Here is a 12,308-nt window from a genome sequence, read left to right on the forward strand (position 1 = left end):
CCGTGGCCTAATGGTTAGAGATTCGGACTTGTAACCCAAAGGTTGCAGGTTCGAGTCTCAGGTCCGGCAGGGATTGTAGGTGGGGGGAGTGAATGTACAGCACTCTCTCCACCCTCAATACCACGACTGAGGTGAGTCCCTTGAGCAAGGCACCGATCCCCCAACTGCTCCCCGGGCGCCGCAGCAATGGCTGCCCACTGCTCCGGGTGTGTGTTCACGGTGTGTGTGTGTTCACTACTGTGTGTGTGCACTTGGATGAGTTAAATGCAGAGCACAAATTCCTTGTATGGGTCACCATACTTGGCCTCACTCACCCCCTTTCCTTCCTTTCCTTAATGCCCCACGGAAACCCTGTCTAAGACACTAACTGGAGGTTAGCATCCAATTAGAATTTTGCATGCAATCCTAGTCATGTGACACTTATGAGAGAAGAAAGAAAAGAAAAGAAAAAAAAAAAAACTCTACTACACAAAGATCCTAGATTTGACTTCACAAGTCGATTATATAGCCAGTCAAACAAGCAAAGTTTATAAAACATACAAGGCTTTATTCAACCATTTAAATATGTACAATTTCGGTGATAAGACAGACAAGGATTGATCATTTCATCAATAAAACAATTCTTATAAAAATCTTATAAAACATTATTTACAATACTGAGGAGGCTGTTTAACCTCCTTGTTCAGTCTCTCTTCTTTTTTTTTTTTTTGGCATTGAGAATGATTGTAGTTTTCACATTGTGCAATGACCACAAACGTGGCCAAATTCACTTCACATTTCGGAAGTCGATAAAACATTCATATTTTTAAAAGTCTTTCAAAACACTTAAGATAGGTAGCTCTTTAAAAAGTTTGTGTAACATTCTCCAGTCTTGTGCTCAGAGGCGACGGACGCTCCTTTTGCTTCGAGCCGAGCCGGCGATGAGTGTTTGTGACGTGGAAAAGGTCCGGACGGAAGTGCGGCACGGGGTGGAGCCGTGGAACGCAGACTGACACAGTGTGCAAAACTCAAAAGCGCAGCTCACGCGTGTGCACACAGCTCGCTTCATGGCTTTGTCGAACCGCGCCGCGGAGCAGCAGAGGATACACGGTCGTAGAGATTCATCCTGTTTGAGGGACTGGGCAACCTAGAAGAAGAAAACACTATTAAAATCATGCATATAACTAAAGTCATGCATGTATTAGTAAATATAAACAATTTGGTGTTATTGGGGGATTTTTTTTACCTTGTGAAACTGTTGGAAGCGACTCGGCTTGGATGTGTTTTGCGCTCCACCCGTCTGGCACGGTGGCTTCTTAATGGCCTTGTGAACGGGCGTAGATGCGACAACTTGCATGCTGGAGAACACCACCCTGCTCAAGGTGAAGTCTCGTGATAATGAGCCCATGGAGCGACCAGAGTCCTGAAAGCAAAAAAAAAAGATGAACACCATTAGAACTGGAATTATGATGTAATTAATGCATTTATGTAATTAAGTAATTATGATGATTTTTCATCCCTGTTGAAGTACAAATGTGACTCCAAGTAGCACAAATATATTTGTAGCAATAGCCAACAATACATTGTATGGGTCAAAATTATCAATTTTTCCCTTTATGCCAAAAAATCATTAGGATATTAAGTAAAGATTATGTTCCATGAAGATATTTTGTAAATTCCCTACCGTAAATAGCAAAACTTATTTTTTGATTAGTAATATGCATTGCTAAGAACTTCATTTGGACAACTTTAAAGGTGATTTGTCTTTTTTGCACCCTCGGAATCTAGATTTTCAAAATGTTCAAATACTGTCTTATCCTAACAAAATATACATCAATGGAAAGCGTATTTGACCCTTATGACTGGTTCTGTGGTTCAGGGTCACAATTAAGCACACTTCTCTACCAGGGCTTTCTGCAGGTTTTATGAAGAAATATGTCAAATCAAAAGAACGCGTCAAATTTCTAGGAAGCACACAAGTTGCATCAGCACTTCAAAGTTTGAAAATACTTCCAATAGATCTTTATTAGTGTATTTATGAATGAAATAAAACACCATTAGTCTTGTTTCCTGAAAAACTAAATCAATTATCTGCCAATGAAGTACGAAAAATCTATTTAATTCAAAGGAAAATAGGTTTTTGTACCTCACTGACAAACATGGTTCTTGTTTCAAACAAGACTTCATATGTTCATTTCTCCACACTCTTAAACATAAAAGTCCCAAAGGGTAGAAGAAACCATTTTGGTTCCCCAAAGAAACCTTTCAGTGAACAGTTCTTAAAGGAACCATTTTGAAGAACAATTTAAAAATCTAAAGCGTTTCCACTACAAAGAACCTTTTCTGCATTTGAAAGCTTCCATGGATGTTCAAGGTTTTTTTTATGGAAGCGTCGATGCTAATAAAGAACCTTTATATTTAAGAGTGAATCTCTAAATAAATGCATCTTTAAGGATGTTTAGGCGTTTAAACTGGAAGACAAATATGCAGCATTTATTGCATGACTTTGGGAATCTAAGACTTTTTGCTCAGATTTAGAGGCCCAAATTTGAGGACAGTTAAACATAATGAACTTATTTCTAAGACCCACAGAAACCCTGTCTACACCAAATTCTTTAATATTTTCAGATTTCCATGACTCCGTAAACTCATACATTCTAAATTCAACTTGAAATTAAAAAAAAAAAAAAAAAAAAAAAAAAATCTAATTTCAAACTCACTCACATGTTGTTCCAAACTCATGAGACTTACTTTCTTCTATGGCAGATATTTCACAGATTGCTCGTAACCAAACAGTTTTGGGTCCCATTATATTTTTTGGTAATGGAAGCTGGTTACAAACATTCTGCAAAATATATTTATGTTAATTTGACATTATCATATTTGATAAGGGTAATTTTTTTTTTAAATTGAGACGTGTACATCATCTGAAAGCTAAATAAATAACCTTTGATTGATGTATGGTTTGTTAGGATAGGACAATATTTGGCCGAGATAAAACTATTTGAAAACCTGGAATCTGAGGGTGCAAAAAGTCAAAATACTGAGAAAACTTCCAATTGAAGTTCTTAGCAATGCATATTACTAATCAAAAATGAAGTTGACATATTAGTGGCAGTAAATTTACTAAATATCTTATGAAACAATCTTTACTTTATATCCTAATGATTTTTAGCATTAAAGAAAATTTGATGATTTTGACTTATACAATGTATTGTTATATGCTACTTAAGACTAGTTTTGTGGTCCAGGTTCACATATGGCTTTGCAACAACATGAGAGCGAGTAAATGACAGAATTGTCTTTTTTTGGGTGTACTACCCCTTTAAAGTTTTAATAAAATGGCACATGAATGAACTGCTCCAGTTGTCGTTCTGTAACATCTCTTACCCTTAACGTTCTTTCTGCTTCCCTGCAGCGCCGAAGGGCCACCTGATCTTCGCAAATGATTTTCCGCCACGTCCGGCTCACTTTTTTACAGCTGCAAAAGACCAAAAACAGTCGGTCAGTCATTCTGATTCACATCAGTGGGAGTCACAGAGGAGAAATAACAAAACTAAACAGGATGTTACCTCACTAAGTCGCAATCTCCCAACAGGCCCAGTATTCTAGCAATAATATGCCTCATGTCTTTCCTCAACAGGCCACAAAGAATATCAACAAACTGTCGTCCCATCTTTCCACCGATCACATTATGCAGTCCGCAATTCTCAGCAACCTTGTCGACGACGGTCCAGTCGTAACTCTTGCTCCTTTTAAAGCTTCTAGCCAGTTCTTTGCACACCTCCTCTTGAAATTTCAACATGGGTAGACAGGGAGCAGAACGACACTCAACGTCCAAGGATTGAGAGGATTCACATTTCTCTTCACTCCTCTCCAGTGAGTCCACACCATCCACGTCTCCATGTTCCACCTGGCTGTTTTGGAGGGAAAGATAGCCACTGTCTTCGGACAGGCCGCTACTGCTGATGATCACTTCGTCATCTGATGCCACTTCTAGAGAATGCCGCTTATTCTGGAAGTTTTCTTTATTGTGCGGGCCTTTGCTTCTGGTCTCCATAGGGGTGGAGATGTTGGGCGCCACTGGGGAACGCGTTTTCCGTGGCGAAGCCCTATGGCCCTTCACCTCACTGAGGTCAGTTTCAGCTTTCTCCATGTGGCATAAAACTGTTGAATCATCACTGTAGCTTGGACACTTCATGTTGAGGTTGATCCACACACAGCAAACTAGAGGAAATGAGAAATAAGACATGTTAAAGTTAGTACAAACGGTTATATCATTAGTACCATGAGCATTTCGTAGAAAACAACATTGAGCAGAGTACTAGTTATGATATGTACTGTTAATAAGCATATACTAAAACTATATTAAGGAATTGCTTACTCTTTTGATGTTTTACATGTCTAATATCCACACAGTTTTAGGCTCAAACCAAAGAGCATTAGCCAAACTGACGTTTTAAGCATAACAACTTCATTAATAAAACACAGTGATAACGCATATCAAAATACATACTTGTTATTGGATAACATTCAATGCGTTTAAATGTTACCTAGGTGATGCATTTGTTTTTATGTGATTTATTTGTGTTTTTCAATTTGCGCGCCTAAGTGCATGCATTCCTGACGTGGCTAGCTTACACACTAGCTAACAAAAATAACTTAAAATCTGTTGTTGGACAAAAAAAAAATGCTCATTTGTTTTGTTGGGATGCTTTGTAACGCATAAATAGTACATTACGTTTCACAAAAATGCAATATTAAACGCAAATCTGAGACTATCACGTAAACGCAAACGCAAACATGGCCGGACATCTAATATCTAAGTTATTCAATAAAGCTTGAGAGCATCTATAAAGATATAACATTAAAGCAGTGTTTTCTTACCTTTAAAACATAAAAACACTTATATATTACTCATGTGTCCTTGTAAACGTGTCCTGGTCGCTATTGCAGCAGCAGCAGCAGCATAAGCATTTAAGCGGCAACACAATGGTTAGTGAGTTTGGGGGAAAAAGCGCCACTTGCAAATGCATTTGAAATTTGGCGACCAAAGCTTCTAGCCAATCAGAGCGCAGAGGAATACCTTTAAACGTGCCGCGGCCAATGAAAGCGCTGGGCGGACGGTTCGACTGACGTCATGACGCACATACTGCCGAGACGTCACCGTGCATAAAGAGCGCCACCCAATGAAAGGAGAGCAAGGAAAAGAGCGCCTTTTTGAAAAAAGTCAATGAGGGTGGACTTTAAAAGTGTTTTTTTGTTGGTTTAACTATGAGTATATATATGCTTAAGATTTAAAAAAATGTGATTTAAAAACTGGAAATGTGATTTCCAGGTCTGAAAAAGTAATGCACATTTATTTATATGAACATAAATAAAATTAGTTAAAAAGTTTTTTTAACAGGAAGTCTCTTCTGCTCACCAAGCCTGAAATATATGTACTATTTAAAATATATTTTACTTAGAAAATACTTTCTATTTTAATATATTTTATTAAAATACTTTCTATTTTAATATATTTTAAAGTGTAATTTATTCCTGCGATTTCAAATAACTTATTATTATTTGTATTATTATGTTGCAAACAGCGGAGTTTTCCTTTGATAAATAGAAAGTTCATAAGAACAGCATTTATCTGAAACAAAAATCTTTTGCAACATTATAAATGTCTTTATAATCACTTTTGATCAATTTAAAGCATCCTTGCTAAGTAAAAGTATTAATTTCTACCATTTCTTTTCCCCTAGATGCTTTTTATTTCAGATATATGTGGATGTTTGGAACTTTTTATTTATCAAAGAATCCTGAAAAAGAAGTTTTTAAATATTGATAATAATAATATAATGATAATAATAATAATGCTGTTTCTTGAGCAGCAAATCAGCATATTAGAATGATTTCTGAAGGATCATGTGACACTGAAGACTGAAGTAATGATGCTGAAAATTCAGCTTTGCATCACATGGATAAATTACATTTGAAAATATATTCAAATAGAAAACAGTTATTTTAAATAGTAAAAATATTTATACATTTTACGGTACTTTAGATCAAATAAATGCAGGCTTGGTGAGCACAAGAGACTTTAAAAGAACATTAAAAATCTTTTAACAGGTAGTTTATGTTCAGCTCTAAATATTAACATTTAATCAGTTAAAAAATTGCTCTTTGTGAGTCGTTTTACAAAATCATTTTTTAAGTTAAACTGCCTGAAAACGAAACAAACACCCCACCGAAAGCATTTCACACCACTGTGTAAAGAGAAAGCAAAGAGTGTTTGTGAAACTCCTCAGAGGGATAGTGAGATATACTACGCTCTTTTTCTCAGACTAGACGGCTGTGCTCACAATTCAATCTGACACCCATGAGCCAAACTTTTACACATTTCTTTATTGCCAACCAATAACTACTGATTCTGATCACTGTCTTCAAGAATGTCCATAAGAGATTCCTGTTCAGAAAACTGTTGCAAGAACACAATCATTTCCTCTAGCAGTTCCTCTCCTTGTAAAAATCCATGCACGTCGTGAATGGTTTTTCCAATCCTGTGATCAGTGATCCGGTCCTGGGAGAAGTTATAAGTCCTGATTTTCTCCGATCTGCTTTTGGTGCCAATCTGTCACAAAACAAGAAAAATGCAGTTTATATATACCAAATGCCATCAGTAAAACTATTATACTTGATCTAAGACAGTCAGAGACTTATGCTGTGCATTAATAAAGTTAAAGGTGCCATAGAATGGAAAACTGTGTTTACCTTGGCTTAGTTAAATAATAACAGTTCAGTACATGGACATGACATACCATGAGTCTCAAACACCATCGTTTCCTCCTTCTTATATAAATCTAGTATTTGCAAAAGACCACTGAAAAATAGGTCAATTCCAACATAACAGACTGTTACGCAACTTTCCCGGGATCGTTAATAGTTACGCCTCCAACATTTGCATCACCCAATCATCACTAATGTCAGCACATCAGTAAAACAAGGCAAGCCACAGAAGGGACACGGTTAGCTTAATGCTAGCGCTAGCCTGTTACATTGCTATACATAGGATTTCACTTACCACATAAACAGAGAGATGAGTGCGCTGATGATGGTGAATGATGGAGAAATAACTGCCTGATGATGGCGAATGATTTACAGATCCCGAGTTCCACTGAGAATCAGCTGAACTTGTGTGGTAAGAAGCACTCCCTCTGCATTATAACGTTACACAGAGCGATCGCAGTAATGAGACTAAAATGTCGGCGATTCAAAACGGCAGATTCAACAAACCGCATATTAAAAGCGGCAAGAGCTCCTAGTTAAATATATATTTTTATCCATGTGTGAGCTATTGAGCTCTGTGAAACAGCCAATCAGAGCAGAGCTCATTAATATTCATGAAGCTTCCAAATAAGGCAATAACAGAGCATTTCATTCTAGGGGCAAATCCTAGGTTGTAAATGGACCTGTAAAACCATTTCTGGAGATTTTTTGCCCTTTCCTAAGCCATAAACCTTCTATGTAGATATCAGAGAACAATTTAAAATATTCTCTCAATGCATTCTATGGCACCTTTAAAATCAGTGTGAATTGATGTTCGCAACCCATTTTACATAATCCAATTTCCAGGTAAAAAAGGATATTTAAGGAAACTAAATGTAGACTGGAAATGCACTGGATCATGAAGTTATTTTTGAAAAAAAGCAAGATTATTTTTTGCTAAAAGACTATAGACTTTTTATTTTATTTACTTTACATGAACTCAGAAAGTAAGCAGGGTTAATATTGATTTCATGCTAAATGAATAATAAAAAAGGTAGTTAATTAATATACCTGTAGTTTTCGAGCATGGTATCTCTTACTGGTCTCCTCCTCCAGTCGGGCACTGTAGAGTTTGGCTCGCAGTAACGTCATGGCTGTCTCTTTATTCTTGATCTGGGATCGCTCCTGCTGACATTCAGCTACTGTGCCTGAAATTACGAAAAAGAAAAAAAAAAATGATGCAAAAGTCTCACTCCCATGAGAAATGACTAGGAAAAGGATTTGAATTCATAGTATGTATTAAATAATCTACCTATATATACAGAAATCTGGTCAAGAATTTGTAATTAACAGTTTTAAATGTTTTTAAATGTCTCTTATGCCTACCAAGGCTTTGTTTATTTGATTAAAACTACAATAAATGTGAAATAGTATTACTATTTGAAAAAACTGTTTTCTATTTGAATTTATTTTAAAATGTAAGTTATTCTTGTGATTTAACGCTGAATTTTCAGCAGTCGTTTATTCAGTCTTCAGCAAACGAAACTGTTTTCAACATTGAAAATAATAAGAATCAATTTTAATGATTAAGCACCAATAATAATTGGCCATAACTGAGCAGCAAATCAGCATATTAGAATGATTTCTGATGGATCATGTGACACTGAAGACTGGAGTAATGATGCTGAAAATTCAACTTTGCATCACAGACATAAATTACATTTTACAATATGTTTAAATAGAAAACAGTTGTTAGAAACTGTAATAGCATTTCACAATATTGCTGTTTTTATTGAATGTATTGATAAAATAAATGCAAATTTGAATGTTAAGACACACACTAGCAGTCAAATGTTTTTGAACAGTAAGATTTTTCATGTTTTTTTAAGAAGTCTCTTCTGCTCACCAAGCCTGCATTTATTTGACCCAAAGTACAGCAAAAAATACATATTTTTACTATTTAAACTATTTTATATTTGAATATGTTAAAATGTAATTTATTCCTGTGATTTCAAAGCTGAATTTTTAGCAATATTACATCAGTCTTTAGTGTCACATGATCCTTCAGAAATCAGTCTAATATGCTGATTTGCTGCTCAAGAATTTTTTTTTTTTTTTGAAAAAAAAAAAAAAAATCATCTGAAATAGAAATCATTTGTAACATTATAAATTATAAATCTTTATATTTATCACCCATTCTGATCATCCTTGCTAAATAAAAGTATACATTTCTAAAATTTCTTAAAAAAAAAAATGATAATAATAATAATAATAATAATAAAAATTCTTGAACAGTCACCTTTATTTTTTTTTGAACAGCAAATCATTAAAATGCTTTCTGAAAGATCACGTGACACTGAGAACTAGAGTAATGATGCTGAAAATTCAGCTTTGCATCACAGGAATAAATTACATTTTATGTTGTATATTCAAACAGAAAACAGCTATTTAAAAATGTAATAATATTTCACAATATTAGTGTTTTTCAGGATTTTGGGTGGAATAAATGTTTTTAAAAATGTCTTGACTGGTGGTGTATATATACAAAACACAACAGTTTTTAGTATTAAAGAGGTAAATATACACTATTATAATGCATATATTTTTTGCAGTCTAATGTCCTGCTGACCTGTGGGTAGATGTACGATCCTAACAGCGCTGTCTGTGGTGTTAACATGTTGTCCTCCTGCACCGCTGGCTCTCTTCGTCTCTATCCTCAGATCTTTGGGGTTGATGGTAAATGAGATCTGTGAGGTTATAGAGAAAGTGCAATGAGCTACTGGCTTTCTAATTAAATCCTGATTTCTGAAGAGTCATTAGAGCTGTAGTTTTGTGTACCTCAGTGGGCTGGGGAAGTATGGCCACTGTCATGGTGCTGGTGTGTATCCGACCTTTACTTTCCGTTTTCGGGACCCTCTGGACACGATGGACTCCAGCTTCAAACTTTAACTTTTTATAGCTGAGTGGACCACTAATACTGGCTGCTGCTCGTCTGATGCCTCCTAAATAAACCAAATATACTAGTGGAAATGAGGATTTATGTCACATGAAGTTTTATAGAGGATAGGAGAATAGGACAAATTTGTTAACCTAGTTCACTAGATGTGACCTCCAGGATGCTGAAGCCCCAGCCATGGAAACCAGCAAAGTTCTGATACATATCAAAGATCTCTGCGGTAAAGAGCATGGCTTCCTGACCTCCGACTCCAGCGGTGACCTCTAGGACCAAGTCACTCATGTCTGATTCCTCCTCTGGGATCAGAAGAGATAAAATCTGAAATACAGATCACAGCGTTGAGTTTACATTCTTATTATATTTACACTTACTACACAATACTGTTGTTTTTACATCATTTTTATAGTTTGACTTTCTACATTGTTGCTACTTATTGTACTACCTTTAATAACTCTTTAAGCATAATGTATAGATCGATAGATGGATAGATAGAATATGTTTATTGCTATAAATTAAATATATTTATTTTAAACATTACGTTAATTTTAAATATATAAATAATATACTAAATTGTTACTTCTTTTTATACTGCTTTACTGAAATAATTCAATAATGTATATATCTTGATTGTATATGCATGTATGGCAAAATTTATAACAATTCATTAATTTTTCATTTATAATGCATCAATAAAAACCATATATATAACAAACTTTAATACGCATATTAATTTTATTTAATATTTTAGTTCATGCTACATTTATTTTAAATACATTAGTTGATCATTTGTAGTAATAACTAAATATATTATTAATATTATACTAAATCGTTACTACTTATTGTACTGCTTTAATTAAATAATTCAATAAACAATGTATATGTCTATTAATATAATTGTAACAACCTCCAAATTATTAAAATTTTATTATTATTAATATTAAATATTACATTAATTGTATATTGCATTTGTGTGACAATTTATAACAATGCATTTATTATTATATCAATAATAACACTATATATATATATATAAATAACACTACAACAATATAAATATTATTTGCGCTAAAATGAAATATCATATTTATTTTATATATATTAGTTGCTAAAAAAATGTATAGTAATACATTCATTTGAACTTATTTTTTTACTTAATATATTAATAATTATACTAAATTGCCATTACTTATTGCACTGCTTTAAGTAAAGAATTCAAAAAACAATTTATATATCTATACTAATATTTTTTTTTAAAACAGCTAATTACTGTTAGTATTATTATTAATATTAAATATTACAATAATTGTATATGTATTTATGTGACAATTTATAACAATGAAATGTTTTTTCCATTTATAATGCATCAATAATACACACGCATATTTAATATTATATATATAATATTGAATGTTTCATTTTATATATTTGTTTCTAGTTAATGTATATATATTAAGACTTGTATTCAACTTTTAAATTTTTACCCACATAATAACAACAGACTTAATATGCATATATTATTCATTATATATAATAATATTAGTAATGTCAACAATATTATTTTAGTCCATGCTCATTTACTTGTTAATGGTAATGTTTAACAGTATCCTAATGATAAAAAAGAAGCTACTAAACCAAGCTTCATTTTCATAATAATAAAAAATAATGTCATAAAATAAAAAAAGTAATACTAAATATAAATAAATAGTTTAATATTGGAATCAAAATGTGACATGGACATGTGAGATTCAGCCATAAATTCTCTAAGTGTATGTGTGTTGTGTTATTCATCTTATTCTCTAGTCTAGCAGACCAAGTCTGTGTGACAGTCAATAAGGTTAATTTATTTAATAAAGATGACTGAAATGTTAACAAGAGCCTTTCACACCTCACCTTTTGTTTGAGATCTTGAATGGCCGCTAGACAGACTTCCTTCTCTGACTCTGCAAGCTCATGCAATTCTGGGTCATTATCTGAAATGAGATACAGATGCAAATGAAATGCCTCTCTAGAAAGCTTCCAGCACACCTTTGCCAGTTAACTACCTTTCAGCAAGTCCTGCGTGTCCTCCAACTCCTTCTGTTTCTCCTCCAATTCTTTGATTTTGTGGACCAAGGGCCCTAGTACAGAAAGCTTAGTCCTTTTTATTTTCCCATCCTCATCCTCCAGTGTTTGGTTTTCAGTATTGAAGGACTGCAAGCATGTGTTATACTCAATCTCCTTCCTCTTCAGATAGTCATGTAAAGACTTCTTGTGGAAGATCTCATCCACAGAGAGTATCTTAGTGACCATCACAGATTGGGATGTATGAAAGGCTCTCTGAGTGTGTCGTATTGTGCTGTTAACAGTCGTGTGAATGGCTGGACATCTGCATACTGATCCTCTAATGACTCCTGCGTGTGTTGTGATTGTCCTGGACAGTGTCACATTCAGCAGCTGCCTGCCTGCACATAAAAGAGCCTTACGAAAGCAAACGACAGCCATCGCGACTCAAGTGCTGTATTTAAAGTGAGCACTTGAAGGTATATAAAAGCATTTACCATATAAACGGGCTTCCAGCCTTAGCAACTTTATTGCAGACCTGCAGTTGACATCTATGAAACAACATTCACATGTTCTGAAG

At 34.3% G+C, this 12,308-nt stretch overlaps 2 protein-coding genes across 3 annotated transcripts; both read right to left on the minus strand.

The window, feature by feature from the left end:
- Positions 1–554: 554 nt before the first annotated feature.
- Positions 555–4,983, minus strand: fbxo5 (F-box protein 5). 2 transcript variants are annotated; one of them, XM_073834827.1, is made up of 5 exons: positions 4,867–4,983; positions 3,552–4,206; positions 3,370–3,460; positions 1,226–1,402; positions 555–1,126 (listed from the first exon to the last, which is right to left on the minus strand). In XM_073834827.1, the coding sequence occupies exons 2-5, from the start codon at positions 4,178–4,180 to the stop codon at positions 878–880; spliced, it is 1,146 nt and encodes a 381-aa protein (XP_073690928.1). In that variant the 5' UTR covers positions 4,181–4,206; positions 4,867–4,983; the 3' UTR covers positions 555–877. The 2 variants fall into 2 exon arrangements, with proteins under 2 accessions (XP_073690928.1, XP_073690927.1); XM_073834826.1 differs by lacking the exon at positions 4,867–4,983 and having other exon boundaries at positions 3,552–4,822.
- Positions 4,984–6,077: 1,094 nt separating this feature from the next.
- Positions 6,078–12,308, minus strand: mtrf1l (mitochondrial translational release factor 1-like). Its single transcript, XM_073834829.1, has 7 exons — positions 11,731–12,308; positions 11,579–11,658; positions 9,823–10,006; positions 9,571–9,734; positions 9,362–9,479; positions 7,804–7,940; positions 6,078–6,598 (listed from the first exon to the last, which is right to left on the minus strand). Exons 1-7 carry the CDS (start codon positions 12,167–12,169, stop codon positions 6,389–6,391), a joined length of 1,332 nt encoding a protein of 443 aa, XP_073690930.1. The 5' UTR covers positions 12,170–12,308; the 3' UTR covers positions 6,078–6,388.

Source organism: Garra rufa, chromosome 2 (assembly GCF_049309525.1).
Source record: "Garra rufa chromosome 2, GarRuf1.0, whole genome shotgun sequence".
Taxonomy (NCBI): domain Eukaryota; kingdom Metazoa; phylum Chordata; class Actinopteri; order Cypriniformes; family Cyprinidae; genus Garra; species Garra rufa.

Bases quoted from the DNA above. Each gene is read 5' to 3' on its own strand.
- fbxo5 (XM_073834826.1), bottom strand. From the start codon at position 4,231: ATGTCTTATTTCTCATTTCCTCTAGTTTGCTGTGTGTGGATCAACCTC. The intron at 3,461-3,551 runs GTAACATCCTGT...GGTCTTTTGCAG, and splicing joins GGAGATTGCGACTTAGTGAG to CTGTAAAAAAGTGAGCCGGA. The intron at 1,127-1,225 runs GTAAAAAAAATC...TTCTTCTTCTAG, and splicing joins GCTTCCAACAGTTTCACAAG to GTTGCCCAGTCCCTCAAACA.
- mtrf1l (XM_073834829.1), bottom strand. From the start codon at position 12,169: ATGGCTGTCGTTTGCTTTCGTAAGGCTCTTTTATGTGCAGGCAGGCAG. The intron at 9,735-9,822 runs GTTAACAAATTT...TGGTTTATTTAG, and splicing joins GGTCACATCTAGTGAACTAG to GAGGCATCAGACGAGCAGCA. The intron at 9,480-9,570 runs GTACACAAAACT...ATAACCTCACAG, and splicing joins TACTTCCCCAGCCCACTGAG to ATCTCATTTACCATCAACCC.